The sequence below is a fragment of the Tigriopus californicus genome, chromosome 9, assembly GCF_007210705.1.
Source record: "Tigriopus californicus strain San Diego chromosome 9, Tcal_SD_v2.1, whole genome shotgun sequence".
Taxonomy (NCBI): Eukaryota; Metazoa; Arthropoda; class Copepoda; order Harpacticoida; family Harpacticidae; genus Tigriopus; species Tigriopus californicus.
Genome location: NC_081448.1, coordinates 9,915,617 through 9,940,155, shown reverse-complemented (window position 1 = coordinate 9,940,155; position 24,539 = coordinate 9,915,617). Strand labels below are relative to the sequence as shown.

The 24,539-nt window shown below is 46.4% G+C and overlaps 1 protein-coding gene across 1 annotated transcript; it reads left to right on the top strand.

The window, feature by feature from the left end:
- Positions 1-3,071: 3,071 nt before the first annotated feature.
- On the top strand, positions 3,072-22,832 carry LOC131886757 (LIM/homeobox protein Lhx1-like). The gene is made up of 5 exons (XM_059235153.1): positions 3,072-3,694; positions 7,180-7,382; positions 20,795-21,276; positions 21,436-21,871; positions 21,950-22,832. Exons 1-5 carry the CDS (start codon positions 3,519-3,521, stop codon positions 22,174-22,176), a joined length of 1,524 nt encoding a protein of 507 aa, XP_059091136.1. The 5' UTR covers positions 3,072-3,518; the 3' UTR covers positions 22,177-22,832.
- Positions 22,833-24,539: the final 1,707 nt, after the last annotated feature.

The window sequence follows — 24,539 nt, the reverse complement described above, 5'->3', positions numbered from 1 at the left end:
CTTCATTCGTCGTCTTGTTGGCAATTCCATTACTTGGCATTGTGCATGGCCAATGCATAATACATGGAAGGCACTCTCTTCTGTGAGCACTGACCGAATTGTTTGGTCCATACTGTGCGTGGACTGAGCTGCTCTCTTTTGACAGATCTTTTCCGTTGCATACCCTCCGCCTGTATAGAAAGTGTACAGTCTTTTTAACCTTTAATAAGAAACTGCTGGATTTGCTCAGTGTACTAAAAGCGGAAAAATCTGCTTGTATTATTTAGTCGGTTGTTGTGCGGGACTGTCATGAATATTATTAGAGAATGCCATTTCGAGGTCTTGACGCATGCATTGCGGATTCTCATGAAAGGAGGGGATTTTTTTTGCATGATACTGACATCCTGCAAACAAGGGGCGCCCAACTTCTGTCTCAGGTCAGACACACAAAAGGAAATCTCAGCCTCAGCCTCAGCCTTCTTCTTAGATATGACTCGCTGGTGTACTACTACATGTAATTCATTCAGAACGAGAAGAAGATGAGGAACAAGTTCTCAAGCATGTATTTATAAATTGATTCCAGGCCAAGAAGGTAGCCACCATCATACGCACACGCAATGATAAATGATGAAAGGTTCAGCTTTACCTCCAAATACCCCCGCCATGCAACGCTGTTAACCCATGGGCAGTACTAGGTAGTAGTACCGTGTGGGTAAGTAGGCATGAGTTTTGTATTGAGCCACAGGCTGATGCTTAGTGAGAGACGAACAAATGTATTACCACCGTGTGGCTTGGAACGATATTCATGGAAAGAGCTTCTTGGTTTTACAGACTTTATACCAGACCTTGAATGGATATTGCCTCGAGAACTCGGAGGGATTGAGAAATTTTCATCACTTTGATGGTTCTTTTTTTTTCTCTCTTCCGAGCTTCAGCTTCAGCTTCTCCCTTTTTTTTCTTTTCTTCTTCTTTTTCTTCACCCTTGTCTTTGGCGGCTTTTCTGCTGAAGGGAAAACAAAGGAGATAAAAAAAGTCTTCCGAAATTGATGATTTTGGGCACCCAGGCGTTCGTGTAGATTAGTGATATCATGGGTCGAAGTCAAGTCTCGAAACTTTGGTGCTTCCCTCCTTGGTCGTGAGTTAAACACAAGTAGGCTTTTGTTTTCTTCATTTGTTCAAATCTTTGAAAGTGTGACAGAGGTCGTGGAACTGGGAATGATTAATCTGCCGATTGTAATTATCCCCAAAAGATGAGCTTCTTGATTGTGTGGAGGATCAGCTGGACTGGCTTGGCCTCCACTGCATGTTGTACTCACTGCAGTAAGTACTTGTTGGACTTGCTGCTTGGTTGGCGAATGACTTTGAGCACCAATCTTGTTGGGGGGGTGGCTTGGAGGATCATCACTTCTTGCGATCACATCCCCGTTAATAAGTCGGTGTTTCGAAACGCAGCAGGAAATCAATCTCGAATCGGCTTGATCAACAAAACGCAATTACCACAAAAGACATTGGGAGTTGTAAACAAGTGAAAATCTGCAGGCCCGAGCGGTATCGCTCATGTCCGTGGATTACGTTTTGATTTCTTGGTCGAAAACGAGATAACTCAAGGAATGAAGAACACGAGAAAAAAAACTGATAGTGTTGCTATTTTGTCATCAGCTAGGCAACCTCACATTATGATACCAAAATCATAGCGATTTTTTTTTATGTCAAAGTTTTGGCCAGGAATGCTTCAGAAGCTCCTACTCATGATGACCTCGACCGATGTGGGTTGGAGCAAGCTCGATTCAGGGAGCAGATTGCTCCAGTCTCCCTCCCCTGACCAGGGTCCAAAAACAAATTAACAGCGCGTTCTTGTTGATCTTGGACAGACTTGATCATCATGATTAAGTCCAGCTTGAACGAAGAAGGAGCGAAATGGAGAACCTCCCCAAACACCACTAAATTAACCATCAGAGGGAACAGCCCCTAATTTACGGATTCCCGGTCCAGAGAAGAAACAAGAAGGAAAAAAATGGATGGGCAAATTTTCAAAGTGGTCCGTCGCTTCGGTCAAAACCAAAGGCGCGAGATTAACGGCCATGAGCAGATGCAACCACTAAGGGTCGAGAGTCTACTGGGTCCACCCGAGTCCTGCAATTGGTGGTGGCCAGTCAACGAGCTCTTGATTCGTACGGTCAATTTGAAATGTAATTTCCCCTCTGGTCTTGCAGCAGGAACATTGTACGTCTACATGTACTACGTATATACTCGTACATAGACTACTGGGAAGTCCATCGAACACATGTTCGAAACTGCAGCTAAAATTGCTCCGCTTGTCTTGTTGGGTAGCTTTGGTGAGTGAGAGAGTGAGCGAGTGGTAGAAGCTTCGTGCAATTTTTCATTATCTCCTTGAACAATATTATTCGGCCTCAGTTCATTTTCTTTCACCGCCATAACGCCTCAAGAACAACTCGACGACCATGGATGGATCTCCTGGTGGTACTAGGAACAAATCGAGCAGAAACACGCAGTTCCGTCAAGTTTTCCGCCACTCTCGAGCCGGAGATTCCAACCGATGAACGGGGTCGTGGTATGGCGGATGTAGCACTCGAAGTAGCCAGAAGTGAGATTGAGTGACTGCTACTAAGCTGGCATGGGGCTCTTTCTGTGAGAAGGGAGATGTCACCTCAATAGTAGAAGAGACTGGCGCCGACACTCGAACGTGAGGGTAGGCCTTATCGTCCATGCCAGCTCGACCAAGGAGGGTTCGAGTCCCCCAACTGCTCTGCTCGGCTCGTAGGTAGCAGTCCATGATTACATTATGCCTCCTCCGGCTTTGAAGAGGAATGCATCCTCAATCCGGTCGTCGAGAGGATCGCCGAGAGCATGCCTGACGACAGGGCTCGACGCTCGACGATATGTTGTTCGCCTGCGATGACGAAAATGATGAAGAGAGCTCAACTGTCAACCGTGCTCTGCTCGGTGGAGAGCCGTCCGAAGCCCTCCCAAAGAGAGAGAGAGAGAGAGAGAGAAACACGCATGCACTCAAAAGGCGGGCAGCAGCCCTCCTTTCTTCACACGTACGAGCAAAATAGAAGCAGGAGAGGGAAAAAGAAGATGTGTTGAACTTCACTAATCTTAGCAACGGCAACGCTACCGTTGTCTTTTTTCGGTGCGTCGTGTGTGGAAAAGTGGATTCGTTCGTTGTTCGGGAGTTCCTTGTCCCGCCGAATCGAGTTGGAACATGGAGCCCCCCATTAGTCGATGAACATCATTCTAGTGAGACCAATGAAAAGGACACCCAGCAATGTGCCACGAGTTCTTCAACCTCAAGCTCGAACGGAGGACTGAGCAGCAAGTAGTTCGAATTCTTCGGATGTGCCATCATGTCAACTGAGATTCGATCCTGCGACAACTGTCAAAGAAGCCACGGTCAAGAAGTCAGTGGGATTGTCGTTGGTCCAGCTCCGATCTACGAGTCGAGGTCTTGCTCAAAATCATCGCCGTCATAATAATACGTATCGTATTTGTAGCCCTTGCATTGAAAAGTGACCAGCATGATGGCGGTGGAATGTGCGGGTTGCTCAAGACCCATCCTGGACAGATTCCTCTTGCACTTCCTGGATAAAACGTGGCATTCGTCATGTGTCAAGTGTCAGATTTGCCGAAAATTATTAGACGAGAAATGCTTCTATCGAGAAGGAAAAATCTACTGCAGAGAAGACTTCTATCGGTAAGTCGAGGAAGCTTGAATAGCATTTCGTTCACACCCTCCTCTGTCTATTTTTGGAAATTCAGTAAATAAGCTATAGTGGCAGCATCTTGCCACAACAGAAGTAAGAAGCTCGGTGGTTCCCAGTTTTGATTGTTTTATGATCATTTTCCTTGCTCCAAAATCTCCCCACCACCACTATCCACCCTCAAAGTCAGGTAGACACACCACCACCATTCACTGTCACCACTTGTGTAAAATCCAAGATGCCGTAGTAGTACTATAGAGTCCACTGGAGAAACAGCAATAATGCCAACAGCAATAACACCAACAACATCTCCAGCCATGTCTTTACGATCCCTCAAATTGTAGCCAAGTTGTCTCAAGCCCAGCGCACTTTTTGTCGCCTCGCTCCTTTTCTAATTCTTAGAGCTACCATTGCCTTAATTTATTATCATCATATCCAAACAAACCTCTCATATGCAAAAAGGTAACAGCGAGATCTTTGCAAAATCAGCTGATTTGAAAATAATGACATCGCGATTTCTATCAGACGCGAAGTTAAGTGTCAATCAGATATGTTAGTTGAGCGACTGGATAGAAAATTTGATGTGGTCGGCGTGATAAAGATTATCTGTGTCATTTGAGTCGTTTCTCTTCAATAGCTCCTCTAAAATGTGGGGCGGTTTCAATCAAACTTTTCACAGCCTTTTCGAAGCACGTAACTCAATTCATGGAAACCATTGGAAAAAGTTGCCAGCCAGACAAATATTAGTTTTGCTCTTGCCTTCAGTTTTTTCCGTGTTGTCAAGATTTGAATACTTGAAACACGTGATTTGTTCTGTCACGTCAGTTGTGCGTTGTTGCAGCAGAGTTTGCATTGTTATTCTTTTGATTAGGGGAAATGATCGTTCTTGATTGATTCCTTTCTATTTAGATTGGTTGATGGCATTGCTCGCTTTGGTCGATGGTTGGCTCGACCCTCTCGTCCTTGAAGAATGAGTTTTCAATTAGGGACTGTCGTTTATTTTGCTCTTGCGGTAATCACAGAATTCTAGATCCAAGCCATTACAATCTGATATGATCGCCCAATTTCTAGCATGTCAATATGAAACTAGGATGAAAACAATCCGAATAATTGCGACTTTGACCAAATTGATTAATGGCCAAGGCCACGAGAAAACCATTACATTTACATGCACCGTCCCTTTCGTTCAATCTACGTACAAATTCTGATGGCCTAAATGATTGTCAACAGGACTGTCCATTTTCACCCGTCTATAATGAAAAATTATACCCCAATCAAAGCTTCCTATTACGGTTCATGATAAGAAAATGATTTGATTCCTCCAAAGGTGTATTTCACAGACTTGATTTTACATTTCTTTCTAAGATTTTATTTTTGATTACACTGGTTGGAAGATAGGGAAAAAATCCCAAAAGATTCAAATGCAAGTTGGGCTGTTCAAGTGATGTTGGCGGGAAGGATAAATAATTATAATTTTCGGATTTCCTGGGCTAGAGCAATAGTGGTAGTCAAGTTGCGGATCCATGCTTTAAGGAAACGGTCCCTTGAGATCGAGACACCGTGCTGCAGTCACCATAAAAGTGGGGTGTTTAACTCAAACGGGAGAGACCTAGGCTCTCCTAGGATATCCCAGTCCCGCTCAATGGTTGTTCTATGGCTACATTTTGTGTGCCTCTGTGTATGTACAGTATGTGTGCATGTGTGCTTTTGAGGAGGGAGCAGTCTATGTATAGTTGGTTGTCTGTCTGGCTGCTTACTTGCCTGCTCGCCTGCCCAGCTAACTGGTCGACTGGTTGGATACGTTATAGGAAAGCGGTTAAGTTCTTGGAGGCAAGTTGATCCGCTTTGATCCCTGGAAATCCCGGGATTGAATGAGGGATTCAAAATTTGTCTCATCTCGAGTTGGGAGATCAAGAGCGAGATATCTTCTTATCTGCCTAGTATTGAAATCTGTTGGGATGAAACTTTCTTGATCCATCCAACATACTCTCACCTGACATGCCCTTGTACAATAGGCCAAAAATTGTTCGCTCACCATTGACTTCAAGTTGAGGTGAATTATCAAAGGCGAGAGAATGTGGCGTCAATTAAAAGACGTAGAAGCATCATGTAAAGAAAGCCGCATTGGTGGATGGACGGACAGTCGGAAAGTCCTGTCGATGGATCGTTCATACCAGTACTGAATATGTATAAGACCTACCGAGAGTTCTTTTGTTCTTCATCGACCACAACACATCCTCCCTACCTCTAGTGCATTTATATCAAGCCATCTCACATCGAACATTGATAATGCTCTGCCACCGTGTTCATTCACATCGCATGCTTATCACACTACCAACCATTGAACGCACATTGGCACAACTCCTGGAACTAAACCAGAGCTACCACTATTACTTGTAGTAATAGTACTGCAGTATCAGTAGCTAGCAGCAGCATCAGAAGCAGTCGTAATACCAAGCTGTCATGACCACCCGAACGGGCGAAAGTCTCGCTCGGGTGGCCATTTGATTGACAGTCTAGCTCTAGCTCGGATAGACTTGAGGTCCGGATCACACAAAAAATATCCCTGACCAAGCATGGCTGGCATTGTTGTCAAAACTCTCTGTTACTCGACCCCGAGTCATCGGACTGCATATCAGAGTATCGATACCTCGAGAGCCAAGCTGGACTTGGCCGATGATCCCCCAGACTACGCACGCACGTATGCACATGTCTAATGCGGATAACGCACAACAGTCGCACGAGTATATTCAGTACGGTAGTGAAGCACTGATCGCGCTAGAGTCGTCATACCGAAGAACTACGGTATTGGTAGGATCGTCTCGAATGAGCTGATCCCCTAAAAGCGGATAAGATTGTCATATCTCATGAGCTTAAGACCCGAGTAAGGGTCGAATTTCATACCGACATGGGTCGTCAAATCAATACGAGGCACAACTGATATTGTTGCATTTCGTATTGATTTGCACTTGTTTCGGAGTCAATGAGCCGTAATCAATGTATGTAGCCAACGAGTGCGAGGCACAATCAAGTTTGTCCCCAAATGCATTGTTCTGGGATCTGGTGTTCAGGTTCAACGAATATTCCGCTTCTTGTGCATTTGATTTGGCCATGACGAATGGTCATCTTCCGAGGATTGGACAGCACTTTAAATCTAACGTAGTTTGTTTGCATTGAATGAAGCAAGGCGAGGGAAGAAGGAGGCAAAGACGAGTCAAGAGGGCGGAAGCAATCATGCCCGGGGGCCACGATGACGATGGGAAACGTCTAAACCAATGCCATCCGACCAACGGCCATATCATGACGTGGGTACTATACCATGTTTATCAATAAAACACACAGACATTCGCCAAATCTCATCCAGCCCTGAGCAACTGGCTTGATTATAAGGGGGTCGTAAACCCGTAACCATTTCTTCCTTGAAAGTTGGTTGTCGTCCGGCATTGGCTCATCTCGCTTCTGATTGCTTTTCTTCTAGGTGTTTCGGTCCAAAATGTGCTGGCTGTGGTGAGGGCATCGTTCCACAGGATTATGTGCGGAAGGCCCGCGACAAAGTGTACCATCTTCGGTGTTTTGCTTGTTCAATGTGTTCCAAACAATTGTCCACGGGTGAGGTGCTCTACCTTCAACCGGGTGACGACACGCTTCTATGCAAAGATGACTATCTCAAACATCACCAAGGTAAGACCAGAAACCATCTAAAGATCAAGCAAGATACCTACTAGGAAAAAAAGATGCTTCTCGACACTTCCAAGGTGGCTTTTTGAGAGGAGAAAAACTCGTTATCGTGTGACTCCGTCCTAGCCCAATCCAAAGGGTCAGGACCTCATGATGGGATCGTAACAAATTTCAAGCTTCCATCTCGAATTCTGAGTGAAGTTTCTCACCATTTACCACCATTGAACCAAGGGCCAGCACTAGCCTATCTGGCCTATCTGAGTTCTGAGCAGTACACCGGGAATAATTCAGTGAGACTACCATACCACCCAATAGAATCATCCTGACACGCGGACTTGGATTGAGAGATGAGAATATTCATCCTTGACAAGATTGAATCTCGGGCTAGTAAAGAGAGACGAGAAAGACAGGGGGTCACGAGGCCACTTTCAGTTCGATTCATCGGAGGTCAACTGGAGACGGATGGCGGGTATGAATATTTGAGTGGTTCCATTTGTCATGGTCTCAATACTATAAAAGGATGAAGAATTATGGTGAAAACACTTGACACTAGTCAGACGCATGCATAATCATGATGCATGTAAACTTTTCTAGAGTCACTTCTATGGTATGTAATCTGTTCAAAACCTCGTTTTTGGAGGCATAAGACAGAAGGAGAAGCCTTTCGTTGGGGGATTAGGGTGACCAAGGAGAAGCTAGTGCGGAAAATAGAAATGTCAGACGGTGAGACATCTTATGAGTTATGAGGTTGGAGTCTAATGTTGGCCTCGTTCTTCATTCTCAGGAGACAATGACAAAAGATCGTGAACGACGAGCTGGAACTCACTTGAAATTGCGCATGTATTATAAACTGGGATTTGAAAGCCCTGGGAAGAGCTAGCGTGCTAGATGTGGCTCACACTTGGCACTTTGGTGTCCCACTCGACGAGTGTTTTCTGACGAGTCAATAATTGATTTTGGTGGCCAAATCATTGCATGAAAATTGACCCTGCTTTAGAAGTGCATCGCCACCCGAAACTTTTCCAAATCAATGATCAAGCTTTAGCTTTGGATTTGGGTGGCTTTCCCGATTTTCTCGACCTTTCCCCTTCTCCTCCTTTTCCTCTGCCCTTTAGTAGTTGTCAGTGTCGGGTAAACCGTACATGTAACTTCATTCAAACCCAGTTCACGCGTCAGTATTGATTTCCCCGTTTCATGGATGCGATCTGGTCGGTCGTTGACGGCTGAAATTCGGTTGATTCGATACTTTTTGGCGTGCTTGGTGTGACAACAGAACCGTCAAAAACGGACTGACTGGTGAGTTAGCACGAGCACACTTTCCTGAATTTTTCCCATCTTTTGCATAAGTTAGAAGTCGTTAACATGTGCTGAGTAGGGAGGAGGGAAGAAAGGAAAGGGGCCAAGGATTTGCCACGCTGGTTTACCTTCCGCGAGCTGTACGTTGGTTTTTGATGATGAAAAATGACAAATATCATGTTCGTGTTGAACTCTCTCTCTCTCTCTTTTTCTCTCTTTCTTCCTCTTGGTCTCCCTCTTTTTTCTCTTTGTGGCTGCCTGGCTTTTGAGCTTTGGCTGAGACTGCCTTTGCCCTGTGGAGGTAACACCAAACCAGACTGGGCGGGCGTAACTAGGCGAGTGAGTGGGTGGATGGGTGTGCTATAGGGAGCAAGGCTGGTACGACTGGTTGTTTCCACAAAAGTTAAAATGTTCAAGCTACCTTTTGAAAGAACTACGATTAATCGAGGAGGCAAGCTCCTTCTCGTATTTTACTAGTCTGGGACTTGAGCTGTTCCGTCTTGGGCCAAGGCGTTTGAAGAGGATGGTTGACTGTTGGCTAAATACTCATTTATCTATTATATGCCACTCTTGATGTGAAGTCCTGGTGTTGAAAGAGGTCACCCTGGAGGCCGAATGGCCTCTGGTCTATTTCCTCTCATGCTCTGTACCGCTCACATGGCCTGTGGTCCAATGGGAGCCTCAATAGTTTCCTCGTTCCAACCAACTCGAACGTCTCAAGTGAGACCAAGCATAGACCAAGGCAGGGCTCGACCAGGAAAACCAAGACTAAGACCAAGACCAAGAAGGGGGATTTGAGACGACGTTGAAGGAAGAGAGAGAAGAGAGAAGGAAAAACAGGGTCTCCAATTCGAAACAGTGATGATGGTAATGGTGGTGACGGTGGTGGTGGTTCTGGCCAAGATAATAGTTATTGGAAGAGTAGAACTTGTTCGTATTTACACTTGTGTGTATGTGTTGGTACGAGGCTTAAGTTCTAGCTTCACAGCACATGCGTGATGGTAGGAACTATGGAGGTGAAGGAAGAGCAGCTGGAAAAGGGGCTGCATACTTCTTGTCATGCATAAAACATACTCCAGTTTCCCCCCCCTTGGTGACCGACCAAGAAGGGGGTTTGTGTCCAAGCGAGATCAATCGCATGTAAAGGGTCAGTCACTGAAGGATCCACTGAACCGACCGACCACAAGGCTCAAGGGGGTTGTCCGCAAACTACAGAGTAGGGCACACAATCTCCCAGAGGGTTGAAGAGGTGGATCATGAATACTCCTCGCCAACGTCATATTAATGCAAAGGGCTCGACAGATTTCTCTTTCCTCGTTGGCCCAGAGCGAAGTTTTTGCCATCGGAGTGATTGTGACTTTTTCGAGCTGAAGGGGAGACAAGAAAAAATAATCCCCTGCAATTAAGCAGGCTTTAATTTGTGGTGGCGACCTCAAGTCTCGTTTGAAATTGGCTCGTGTCCCTGATGCCGTTTGAATTGCACTGCCTTGAAGCATTGGTTGGCATGTGAGCTATTTTCGTGGTGTCGCTCTTGTTGACAACTTGTTTTTGCATGCTCCAGAAAGAAAGATTGAGAGGGCAATTCGCACTGCAGTTGGGGATCAGAGTTGAGATCGGAGAGATCGGATCTCACAACTCTTTAAGTTGAAGGACAGCCTTCATAAACCATTCGGCATACATAGCTCGGCAGGCAGGTCCTTCTGTCTTTGCAAACCCACACAAGCTTACCTATATGGGGACCTCCTCAATGTCCAAGATCCGTCCCAAATCTCTACTAGCTCTTCTCCCTTGAGTCTCATGAGCGCGCTAGTCTACCTCAGCCATGCTTCTGGTTCTCCGCATTGTTATCGGCTGTTCTAGTACTACATACACGGAATGCTTCATGGCACTTGAAACTTCTCACGCATTGGTTCATGGAGGGGTTAAACCCTTCAAAAAATTCAAATCTGAGATTGCGTTGCAAAACGTCAAACCGCAACAATGTTAACAGCCATGCGAGGATCACTCACCCACCACTGAACGAGAAGTTGGACTCAGAGAGAGTGAAGACGTTGACCTCCGTCAGTTTCCCCCTCTCCTCTCAACCCCTGACAGTACATACCGCACATTACACATAACCAGCAGCAATACGATTATGCTTCTCGAGTCTGGATGTACAATGCCGCGTAGCATAGCGCAGCATAAAAGGTACTCTCTCTCCCCTTTAAGGGAAAGAAAGAGAGAGAGAGAGGAAAAAAACGTGCAAATGTTTTTATTAAACTCGTCAGCAACAACTCAGGGAAATGTCGGGTAGAAATGTTGGCATACCATGCATATATGGTCTGACCATGGGACTGGTGGTTCCCCAAATAACAGAGTCCAACCGTCTTTCATGACTTTTATGTGACTCCAAATCTCAGTCATCTAGACGGAGCATAATAGTAATATTGAGTCTAAAGGGATAATGCCCTGTCAGATATCCAATTGAAACGACGGTGTGCCCAATTATGACAGTCCTGGCTACCACAAAAGGTCTGACTTGCGGTAGTTCTTAGGAAAATTGAGGTGTAGTTAACATCGCTGGCTTGGTGAAAAACCAGTATTGACTTTTGAACTCTTGGGAGAAAACACAGGAAAGTTCAGCCACCAACGTAAACGTTTGTGGTCCGGCTACCAAGTAAGGAAGTCCTGGCAAAAGTTTTTCTGGCACACCACGTTCGTACCGCCCATCTGCCATACCACCGGGTTGTACGGCATTTCAAATTTGTGGATCTGTCAAAGGATGAAGCTCCGAAATGAGGCATTTCTGCCATCCATCCTCCAAAGAAAAGCTCATTGAGTTGGATATATTTTATGGATTCCACATCCAATGAATCTCCTCGCACCGCAACAATCATAATAGAAAAGCAAAGAAGAGCGAACAGAAGCACACAATATTGCTCTATTCACGAATGAGCGTGTTTGACGAGCAACGAAGTCTGATTTCATTGTTTAGAAGCATTTCCTCCTCTACTGTACAACGTGCCTCCGAACCAGGATTATTGTTTCACCGACGACTTCTATACGTACAGCACATACAACAAAAGTGCATGCTCTGGACTACTGCAATTTACGGTAGTCGCTCGCGAACGCGTTCGATAAAGTGTCGATATCATCGCGGAGTCGTTGGCAGAATGACTGACATCGCGTGTGGCGCTTTTTTGTGTCCCTGGAATTTTACTCGAGTCCTCTGGATGGACTTGACAGATTCCAAGTTCCCAACCATACTCACTCGCTCATTCACTTGGGGTGTCATCAACATGGTGGCCACACCATGCTCTGAGAACTATTACTAGAAAATACTTCCGCCACGTATTCCACCCAACCCTTGAATAGCTTTGGATCAAGTCAAATAAGTGAAATCCTGATTTAGTGCCCATCCTGAATGATCCTTAGCTTAACCAAGAGGTTGGCGGATCCTGGACAATGAAACAAATGGGAAAGGGGTCCAATACTATTGCCCGTCGCCCCTTTACCATCCTCATCCTCCAGGATCTTTCTCCGCCTTCCTTCAACTCACTTGCCATGCACGCCACGCACAAGTATACATACATTGGTAGACTATGGTTCAATCGTTCCACAACCCAGGTGACCGAGGGGTGGAAGCTTGGAGGTTTGAACCAGTGGATAACGCTCCTCGGGAACTGAGGGACATGACATTTGCGATAACAATCCTCGATAGCAGCAGCTGAATGTCAAGAATCTGTGTGAGAGTAGCAGCAACTCTAGTGGCATAGTTAGGAGCAATCCCAATGGCCAGTTTAGTCTGTCCTCGAGCATGGGGAATGAACCAAACGAACAAGCAGTTCTAAGCGAGAGAGAACCAGAAAGAGAAAAAGAGAGAGAGGTCTGACAGTCAGCTGATACGGTCCAAACTTGAGAAGAAAAGAGGGGGGAAAGTACAAGAGGAGTCGGAGAACTTGAAACGGGGGGGAATTAGAGAATGTGGGACCACCGAGCACAAAAGTTCACTTACGCAATCACAGGAAGTCGTCACTTGGTCCTGAATTTTACCTGGCTGTCAAACTCATTCAAATCTCGGAAATGGAAACAAGAGTTGAAATAATCAGGTTGGTTTTGTTGGACAAATCCGTTCCGGTTTATGCCAAGTGCATGAGCTGGATCTGACAGTGACAACGAGGAGAATCGAGACACAGAGACACAGAGAGACAGAGACACAGAAAGACGAGAAAGAGAGACACGAGGGTTCCAAAACGGGGAGGAAAAGACCAGAGTAGCCCGAACCATTCAACAACAACCACATACCTTTGGCATGTCCTCGTGGATAGTCGGCGTGTCCGATCTACTCCTCATGGTTGACGACGATAGGACAAATTAACGAGGATAAAAGTTCATTCGTTGACTGGTTGTTTGGAATTTCCTTTTCTCGCTCGATCAGGTATGTGTTCTTTTCTGGCTCTGGGTTGGCTTGGGACCCGACGAATCATTTGTCTCTCTCCATCAAAACAAGGCATTCCCTCACTTTCAAAAGAGGTCCCCTGTACTCGTACGTAATCGTACCAGCTTTGGGCTCCTGCTCCGAAACAAAGTATCTAGAGCAAGAGCCCTTCTGATGTGTTCGTTCGTCTTCTTGCCAACCTTTGGAAACCCAGCAAGCCCCTAGCTGGCTGGCTGACTAGCTAGCTAGCTAGCTAGTGAATCAAACCAGTCAACCCACCAACCAACCACCGGCTAGCTAGGTCGTTCTTCAGACGTTCTTGGCTTGGTCTTTTGGTGAATTCAAGCTATTCATCATCATCATCTGTTTACAAGATGACTCTGTAAGAAACATCCCCCCTCCTCCCGAAGGGGTCTAGAATGTCCCAGCGGGGGACCACTCCCATCTTGGGCAGGATAGTAGTAAAGACACGGCCACAGCTACGTGCTTCAAGCGCCATTACCTCTCGGTACTACTGTATCTTCATGCTTGTATTTGTACGTACGTACATGGTGTTTTTTTTGTGGTTCCTTCAGCAAGAACCCAAAACTACCTGGAGCTCTTATAAACCTGCAGCTGATACTCATCAAAAGGCCTTCCCGCCAACTTTGGTGCAAAACATAGCTCCACATTCGAGAACTCCCAATCCCGGCTGGGTTGGGTGGTTGATCTACTGGGGCCTTGGGCTAGCTTGAGGTGCTAGAGAAGAGCGGTTTTATCGATCCATCTTCACATTGGTCACGGAGGATGCGAACATGCAGATGTGATCCAGAGATAAACTTTCATATTTTCGAGGCTCTCATAAAAGTTGGGAAACGAGAAGAGAGGAGAGGGAAAAACCAATGGCAGCACCCATGTACCAAGAGGAGGAGGCTAAATCCGGAAAGTCGATTTTCAACTTCTCTTTCTCTGTCTCTCCTTCTTTCTCGCTATCTTTGCACCCACCACACTACTGAGTGTACGTGCACCTAGTGAGTGAGTGAGTGAGTGGGTCGTGGTAGGAGACTGTGGGTCTTACAAGAGGGGATAGATGCTGCCATCTCTGACTGGCTGCTGAGAATGCTGTCTTGAATCTAGCACCCAAGATCTCTGGTCGAGATAAGAGACTCCGCCCATGAAACGCAAAGGCACCAACGGGTAATATTTGTGCGAAGCACACCGCCTTGAACACGCTAGCTGCCCATGGGGTGCTTCCACGTCCATCCACTAACGTAATGACACCACTCTATCGACAGTTACTAAGAGTTAAGACTACACGCGGATGTTCAAGAAGCCGCTCTTGGCCTTCTCTCTCCTTGTTGCATCTTTTCTCATATCTGCGAGCTGACTAGCTGCAAGTCGGAGGATATTCACAGTATCTCGAAATTATCTGCCCCGTTCCGAGCCAAACACCCAAAGACCCAAAGGAAGAGGGAGGGGAAAGAGAGAAAGGAATTCCCATTCCATGGATTTTCCCCTCCTTTTCTCGTCCTCGTTCTGAAGATATAGAATATGCCAGGGCTGGGAGGCGAAAAGCGGTGATAAAGAAAATCTTCAGGCTCTTTTTATGAGTCAGTACGAGTTTTCTGGCCCATGATGTGCAGCCAAATATCACTCCCTCCTTCCTTCTTGCTACGCATCTATTTCGGTTGCCTCGGCCTGTTCTGTTGATTGGTCTCTTCCAAAGGAAAACATGTCCTTGTCTCCTTGAGCCCTTGGCTTGGAGAGGTGGCTCTTAAAAGTTGTTTCTTTCTAGATATTTTCTTCTTCAACCAACTTCATGGGAGAGCTACCAAGTATGAAGTGGTTTCCTGGAGCACACTTTGAGCTCACTATGTATACGTGCAAATCCAAAAGACAGGACACGAACGGTGTGGTGGTACACCAGAGTGAAGCCAATCAAGCAACTGGGCGGTTGGGAAAGGCCAGTCGAAAACCGTATATGAGGGTGGTTGAAAAGCAAAATGAGCAGGGGGCAGGGAGAATGAAGAAGTAGTGGGGGAAGCAGTAGTGGTAGTAGTAGTTATCGTAGTAGGGGGAGGAAAAAGAGGAGGAAAAGAAGAAGACTGTAAGAGGACACGGAATCTTGGAAGAAGCGGACTTGCAGAGTTGCTTTCCAATAACGTGGCTGGCAAGAAATGGGACCAAGAAGCTGGATGGGTGGAAGAAAGGCAGGATGGATGGATGGATAGATGGATGGATGGATGGATGGTTGGTTGGTTGGTTGGTTGGTGGAAGTTGATTTTCAGTTGCTTTTTGGGCTAGCACTCATCCGCTAGGAACGGTTGTTGGCTGGATGTTTGCGTAAGCTGTCTATCGTGGAGTTGAACAACTTGAAGGAGGAGAGAAAGGATGACGAGAAAAAATGACTCCCCTCGCTCAACAGTTTCAAGCCATCTCCACCTCTGTTCCACTCAACACGGCCCCCTTGTCGAGCTAGCGGGCTAAGTACTCTGCGTCCGTACCTACGTACGTCTATAGCATGTACAGTACGAATAGAGAGTGGCTTGAGTGTGAGGGGATACTTGCATTATTCTTCGCTCTGACGACCACCACCATCACCCTACTATATACGCGTATTTGAGGTGTAAGCCAAACCGGCTGAAGAATGAAAATGGAGGAAAAATCCTCATTTCACACTTGAGGTACAATAGAAAATGAGTTGAACACTCCCGAGGGTGATGACGGCGTTGGGGATGCACATGGAGTCTGTGCGTTCAATACTGTTCTCCAATGTAGAGGGAGCATCGACTAAATTCTTGAACTCAAAACCTACATAGATGCTTGACTCCACCTCATTCTTGTCGTCGGGTTGTTTTTCCCGCCCACGTACCGTAAGTGTACATGTACGTATCCTGCCTGACTTGACTGGTGGCTCGTTGTCTTCGAAATATGAAGCCAATCCCGGGCTATGGAAGACCGTTGGGAGTTCTATGACAAGCAGGCACGTTCTCTAAATTGGATTTGTCTGAGATGTTCATCATGTTGAAAAGGCTCATTTTTTGAGCATTCAAAGCGCCATCACCGCCACTCCGTTAGCTCCCTTCCGCCCGTGAGTGAATCCCATGCATGCGTTCTTCGTGGGAGCGGGGATGGGGGGGGAGTAGGGAGTGGGGAGCGGGTCAGGGACACAGACATAACAGCCCTCGTTCGTCGAGAGATCAAGAGTCTGATGTTAAGCTCCATCTTGATGGTGTTGCTGAACGGCCCACCTTTTTTCCCCGTTGCTATCTTGTCCGTTTCTTCGACCTTCCTCGATCCTCCTCCTCGATCCTCCTTCTTCTTCGTCTCCTCCGCCCTCTTCTTCTTCTTCTTCTTCTTCTTCTTGTTCGTTCTCGTGTATTATTCGTCGTCCAAATGGGGCACGATGCCAAGAATATCTCATCTGGGTGATAAGAATCTCTCTCAACGTATAACGTTTGCCCATAAATAACCAGCAGCCACTAAAGGACGAGTGTTCAGACGACTAGTACTACGTATGGATGTAGTCTGTGCATACGAGGAGATCTTCAACCTGCCCTCTTGAGTCTCTCCCCAGTTTAGGTCTCCTCTATCTAGCTATCTATCCATCCATCCATCCATCCATGCATACTGCCTACAGTACTACTACACACGTAGATGGAGGCACAATTTTGGCCATTAGGTGTAAGATTAATGCCAAGTCCTGCCCCTTTCACCCGACGAAGGTGTGCTCTTCATCACATTAAAATTTCGAACAATGGACCCAACCCCATCTCCATGTACTCCCAAAAGTCATCTTTTTTCCTGGGCTCATAAATGGAGGGCTGGTTGTTGAACTGGCTATTGAGGATTCTCAGAAAACCAAGATTCATCGTGTAGTCCAACTAGTAAACCTAATACTGACGAAAAAGTCGTCACTTCTACATAGGGCACCTTTATCTACTGAAGCCCGGCTCGATCGAATAATGCATTGTTCATAGAAAACACCACCACCATCATCGCCAACACCACCACCACCACCACCATCACCTTGATGTCGTCGTGATGGCAGGAAGTGGGTTCCAAGTTGAGAATCGGCTCCATCCCGAACCGAGCACTGGTAGCAATAGTAGTAGTAGTTGTAATTCTGGAAGGTAGGAGGTATACGACCACGAGTGGTCGTCTTGCATACTCCGAGAAGAATGCGTGCCTGACAAAAAGATGGGAAATGCTCGACAAATTGTCTGTTGCTTCTTCTCGGCTACCAAGTTTGCTCCCATTCTTCTCGATTGCATTGAGGTGATCGTCATCGTGGGATGGATGGATGGATGGATGGATAGATGGAGGGAGGTGTGAGTACTTGAATGCCCAACTTATCGCTGAAACACAAAGCACCTTCATGTAACTCTTCTCTCATGAATGAGGTTAGGCTTTTTTCTCTGAGAAGAATTTCCTGAAAAGAGCCGAGTTCAACGCGGTTCATTTCCCTCACAAAAGCAATCGCGATGCTTCACGACCCCGATCTGAATCTCAATATCAACATTCCCAAATAAGGATCCTGGATTGTCTCGCTCGTGCAATGAAGAGGTCAACCTATGTACGTGGGCTCTAATTTGGCCATGATTAGGCAGTGCCCTCTGGCGTCGCTAAAAACTCCGATGTTCCTATACCCTCCTTGGTTACTCGAGTCTTTGACTCTTTTTGGAGCACATTCAAGCTCATTTCTTTCGTGCAGCAGGCATCCCAAATGAAGTAGTGCCTCGAATGTTGCCTCACACACAATTTGTTACATGATAAATCTGACTTACGCCCGTTGTATCTGTACGGACAAGCGACGTACATACACTTCATTCTCCCACATAATTCAGCGCTTTGTCTGTGTCCCACCTTACATGTACGGTTATGGGCTCACAGCCCCACACCATCGCACACACGCAGCACAAAAGTACCGTCTTGAGTTGGTCTCTTTCATACTTTGGGCGACACAAGAAGATGAGGAGATCGAGAAGCAGACCCATCCCAGTCCATGATAGCGGATTGAGGCCGTACAATAGTAGTAGAGGTAGTAGTGCACATGGTGTACCATCCCAACCAAACCCCAACCAGCCGAGAGAATGGATAGTTGTTATGCATGAACATTTCAACTCATTTATCTTAAAGGTTAAGTGGAAAAGTGAGGCTTGAACAAATTGCTCACTTCTTCATCTTGGAAGCGCCATGAACGCTTCACGAATATTCCTATGACGGATCAGGAGCCGTACTGTTTTGTACGTGTGTAAGGAGATGAGCGGACTGCCAAAGGCTTGTTCTAGGGCCATGTGCTCTGAAGGTGTCGAGCTCAAGCTTTAAAAGGACCTTCTTGGGGGGAAGAGTAGAAGGAGGAGGAGGAGGAGTTGAGCACCTGTGATGCCCGAATCGAAATGGGATTCACTAGAGTACATTCTATTGTATTAGTTGGACGTGAGTACAGATGTTCTCTTTTCTCTTGATCAGAACTAGGAATGAAAAGAGCTTGCCTTTTTCACGTGCTTTCCATTTTCTATTCCACTCCCCGGTTTCTACATGACCTGTCACTTTACATTGAATTACTTACAATGCGTGAAATATGGCTTACACGGAGACGACATTGAATTCTCCGGAGAAATTGAACATGACTCGAAAGCCGTGTTTTCGTCCTTTTATTAAACGAAATACAACATCTAACCTTTACTTTTACTTTTCAATCCATAAGTGGATCGATGCTTTGGGTGAGCTGATTCTGCCTTGAATGTGAACCAGAGGGAAAATCCGTCTGATCATTGAGAGAGGTCCTTATCACTGACGAATAAACGGAGCCCCACAAAGTCGGAAGATTAACTTTCTCTGAATGCCACTCGGAACAAAAGGTTGGTGGGTACCGCCGCTCACAAGGGTAGACAGGAGGTTTTGAAAGTTTCCAAACATGGAACTGAACATTCTTCAGCGTACACTTGAAGCAATCCGTGCTCGTTTGTTAATCTAGTGAGGCTGTTTGAGGTCATTCAAACACATACCGGAGCATAACTAGTGTATGGCTTTAGAGCTTTTTCAAGTGCCAGACAGTATTCGATGAGCCTCTAGAGAAAATTAGGACTGTCTGCTCCATAAACAAAGGCACGTGCTCTCATATCACAATTGGACCAAAATCGACCCATCACTTGATGATATACTAAACTAGGCAAGTATAACGATTACAGCAATGGCGTGGGGTCGGGTCGAGATCTGGCTCTATAACACTTGGTTCGTATTGTTCAATTCGCTCTATTCTCTGCATGATCGTAAAAAGTGAGTGAACCAAGGTGGAGCGAGTCAGGGAAGGTTAGTCAACTCCCCACCTTCTAAACCAGATGAGATGATAGAGTTCCACATTGGACGTGGCTGTTGTTGCGTTTGCTGTTGTTGTTGTTGTCGTTGTATTAGTGGTGATGCTGCTGGTGGAAGCGGTATTGAACCATCTTCTTCCTCGGTGCCGAGGACCATTTAGTTCATGCCAACTGCTTTTGGGCTGGTCATGTGGAACATCTGTCTATTGTCCGAACCCGCCAGGGTTGTCAACACACACATTAGACGCCACATCATAAATTCCCCCATGCCATCATCATCGTCCTGTGCCAACCAACTGCCAGCAATTGGGAGTCCATGCGATCTGCATTGGTGGAGTCCTCTGCGAAGTTGGAGCACGCAGAGCCATCGTCACCACCAACACTACTACTACCCTCATCACCGCCACCACCACCACCACCACCACCACCACCACCATGAAACCATGCGTCTCCCCTCTTATCCTCATGGCATCACCCCAGACCCCTTTCGGATGGATCATATTTGTCTTCTGTGATTTTCAAATGAGATGGAAGTAAAAATGATGCTTCAATGGTCGGAGATGAGTACGTACACTCTACACGGAGAAGAGTATGTAGAGAATGAACCACCGAGTCTCAGACTGGATGCTGGCGAATGCTTATGATAAAGGAATGACTGAGTGCATCCAAATTTTATATTTTATTCTGCCTTGAATATATTCTGAAGGTTTGTTCTGTCAAATCAGAATTAGTGGCCAGAGCAATAGTGTCAAGTTGATGCTTATGCTTATGCGTCTGTCTGACGATGAGTTCCTACGGAGTGAGCACGGAGAGTTTGCAAAGGCGTCACGTCGTCAAAGAAGCTTAACTCATTAATCCCTTGGTCGTAAACAAGTCAATGTGAGTAGGTGAAAGAGCCATAATGTTAGTTCTGCCCTCGTGTGCACACAAGTTTGGAGCCGTGGTTTTGGGCCAAGCTGGATGGCCGTCCATGTCCTCTTTCCTATGTCCAACATCCAACATGATACCTAAATCCAAACTTTTTAGTGTGTCTGTAATAGACTTGAAAAGAAGGTCGTCGGTCGGGATGTGGGAGACAAGTCTGTCCTCTGGACTTGTGCCCCCATCTCTCTGTCCAGTCTGATGATGACGAAATAACGATGAGACAGTAAAACACGACCCAACGTTTGTACGTACACATAATAACCTCTTTGGGGGCATTTTTACGAACACAAGCAGAGCATAATTGCCCGCTTGCCATGTTTTTGGGTCATCCCTTGGCTCAACAACGGAACATAAATACTAGCAGTAGCCCGTGTTAAGCGGATCTCTTGACGGGAATCCAAGAGACCTATGTAGTTCATGCAGTTAACGTTCTCACGACCCCCTAATCACATACCTCTTTCTCTGTTTTGCCCTTGCAGACTCGCTCTTCTCGGATGAAGATGAGGAAGTTGATGACCAAGTGTCTATCCCGGGTATTGGCGATCATCATAGTCCTCATCTGCCGCCTCCACCTCTGCCCCCACCTCCAGTTGGTCATACCCTGATGGACCCAGCGACCTCACCCTACCATCCCATGCCTCCTCATGGCAAGATGGAGACCAATAACAACTCGTTAGCTTCAGATAAGACCATTCATGGTAGTCAAGACCACGTGATGATAAAGTCCGATATGGACAACGACTCGCTGGACGGCGATGGCCTGGATAGTAAAGGCTGCGAAGACAGTGAGAACAAAAGCCCGGATGACTCGGCGGCCGGAAAGAGACGGGGTCCAAGGACGACAATCAAAGCCAAACAATTGGAAGTCTTGAAAACTGCATTTTCTCAAACACCCAAACCCACGCGACACATACGCGAGCAATTGGCCAAGGAGACAGGGCTCAGTATGCGTGTGATACAGGTAAGAAAACACAAAGGCAGGAAAAAAGTACCAACTGAGTTTCTTGGGTGATCCCATGCTGAGCTGTTAATTGGTGCCTCTTGGACTTGACCTCAAGTTGTGATGGCAATTAAATGTCTACTTCTCTCCTATCCTCCTCCTCTTCCTCCTCTGCCTTAGGTTTGGTTTCAAAACAAGCGAAGCAAAGAGAGACGCATGAAGCAGATGACGAACAGTATGGTGGCGGGTAGAGGATTCTTTCCGGGTAAAGGCGGGCGACGGGGATTTCCATTGATCGGTGATGAGTTCGGATACTTTCCCCACGATAAGCCCTATCACGATTTTGGGTACCCTCCCAACTTCGCTCCCCCGCCGGATGGCTTTTTCCCCATCCCACCTGGTCCAATGGGCTACATGGGACCCGGGGGTCCCAATATGGACCAGCCTCTACCCATGCACGGTGGTCCCATGAACGGCCCAATGGGTCCACCCCAGTCCATGCCCCCGAGCTCCGGAGCGCCCGATTTCTCGGGTCCCGGCTCAGAATTCCCCCTTGGAGAGATGGTCCCGCCCAACAGTAATTCTAGTCCAGAAGATGACTTCAATTCCAATCCAGGTAAGCTTGAAATGCATGGATTGTATGGAGGAAAGAATTGGATGGAAGTTTTCATAAGTTGTCAATCTTCTTGAATAGGCTCTGGCAACCCAGGTTCTAACCAAAATGGAGTGACCCCCACCGGTGGAAATGCCGGAGGAGGTGGAGGAGGAATAGGCGGTAACCCTGTGGGAGGCGGGGTAATCAATGGTCCCAATTCGAACGGCAATGGAACAGGGAACTCGAACAATAGTAATAGTAATGGTAGCTTTTCGTCACCTTCTCACAATGGAGTGGGCTCAGGAGATGAGCAGATGGTTTGGTGAGGAAGAATGGCTGACTCGTGATAGTGATGGTGGTCCAAACTCAACGTCCCAACAGAACAAAAACAGCAGCAACAACAACAACAACAACAACCTCAACCTCAACAATATGCCAGTGTCGTCGTGTTCGTTGTTGTTGTACTAGCGGTGATGGCTATGGAGGTGGTGGTGGTTGCTCCAACTACTTCGAATTGATCCCCGCTGCCAAAACTCCTCGTCCCAAGAGTGCCATCCAATTTGCTGATACTTTCCTCTAAACTTCTACTCTCTCAAACAAAAGAATAGCATTTTACCGACTTGATACGTGCAAAATTGAGTGAGCAACCCAGGAGACCTCAGAGTCAGAGCCTAACCAGCGACCAGCGAGCTTCACCCGCCAATGAGTCATGGACGAGCCCAGATTATTTGATAGAGTGTGTTCCTAATCCGTCTTTGTTAAATCATCTACTACTACTTCTATTACTAAACTATCAACCACTCAACTACTACTACTACTACTACTACTACTACTACTACTATCACAACTCCTACAACTGCAACTACCAGCGCTATCATCATTATTATATACGTTTAATTTTTATTGTGAGAATTTGCTGTCATTTCTAATGTACTGGAAATATATTCCAATCATGTTCTATCAGAAAAACAAAAGATGATTCTTTTTCTACCTACCATTTCCTGCTCGGCAAAGACAGTTGAATAATGGCTGTAAAGTGTCACGATAACTTGACTTCAGGGCTGATCCGTAGCTGCCTGGTTGTAGTTTTATCATGCACTCATGCAACGTGACAAGAGTCCATGGAAAAAAGGACTAAAAGCGAGGGATGTTCCATCCATCCTTCCATCCATCCATCTACCTGAGGCTGCGGCATGAAAAGTGGAACATCTTGAATGGAGTAATGTTGCGGAAAATTGCCTCATTTGAAATTGTTCTGGGAGCAATAAATAAGTATACCATCAGGTTCGCACGGGCAACCACGCACTCTCCTTGCCATGTTCCGCTACCATGCAGTGAACAGACGGAAGAGTCAGTCGATCTCCGAGGCCACTTGGGAAACTACCACGTGAGCGGCCTGCGCGGCCTGCGCGGCCTGTGTCATCCCATAGGGATTTTCTTCGCATTCATTTAAAAGTCAAAGCCAATGACCCGTTGCTCAATCCATTGGCCAAGATTATTGTTATCTCCCATCCTCCGTCCCAATGCATGCGTGTCTTGCTCGCTCAGCTCAGGTTAATCGCTGAGCTATAGCGTATACTGTAGTAATAGTGATAGTAGAAGTACGTAGCAGCACCGTACTGTATATGGAGAGAGGGATCAAGTCGGGTCGTTTCTTTTTCATTTCTCGGGACTGAAGGACAATGGGATTGGTGTCCCTTGAATTTGCCAAGTAAGTTCTACGAAGTCGCTTCTTTCCCTGCCTCGCTTTTACCAGTCTTATCGTTGTCGTCACAAGTGTGAAATGTAAATTTGAAAGTGATGACATGACACAATTTCAAGGGACAAAACGAGACCGTTTTTCCAAGTTCTCTGGTCGAAAAACGGCAATGGTGATAAGAAGGAAAGAGACGTTGAAGAAGAAGGAGGAGGCGGCACCAGTAAAAAGGAGGAGAAACGAGACGTGAGTGTTGATTGAAAATTAATTTTTCACTCATTCACCACCCTTTTTCGTTTGTCAATCGTCTCCAACCCCTCGGTTGACTTGCCGTTGTCACAATGCGCAGTCTCGTTTCGAAACACCCTGTGGAGCTAAACTACTTTGTACGAAATAGACTGAGGCTTCGACAAATAAGCGATATTGAAAGCCAAATTACTCTTCCAAGTCCAATGCAAACATGACCGAGTACCGCAAGGCTATTGTGACAATCCTTTCAGTGGCAAAAAACGAGCAAGGCGTTTAATTGAATTTCGGTTTGAAATTCCGAAATTCTCAATTCCCCGGCCAGATCGAGCGACTCAACCGAGCTAATAAAAGTTCTCAGATTGGAGACCACTTTGCCACTGATTGACACAGGAGCCGATGGGGATGTGCGAGTTTCACCCCCAGACAGACACGGCTATAAAACCCGGAGCCAGAAGTATCATTTGAATTCTGGTCGCCTAAAGAACACACCGTTCATGCACGTACATGCAACATACCCGTCTGGCCTGTCGCCTGGCTCCATTGGTGGGTAACAATTACACATCGGCTGTCCGTAGTCATAGAAGTAGGTGGTACTCTCCAAGTATTGCAGGATGATACAACTATCCAGGAGTGGTTCCCAAGCCAAGAAAGAGAGCGAGAAAGAGATAGAGAGCCTCAGCTCAATGGCTAGCCTCGTTGAACTGAACGTCAATCGTGTGCATATGCAAAGGCTACCACCGTGGT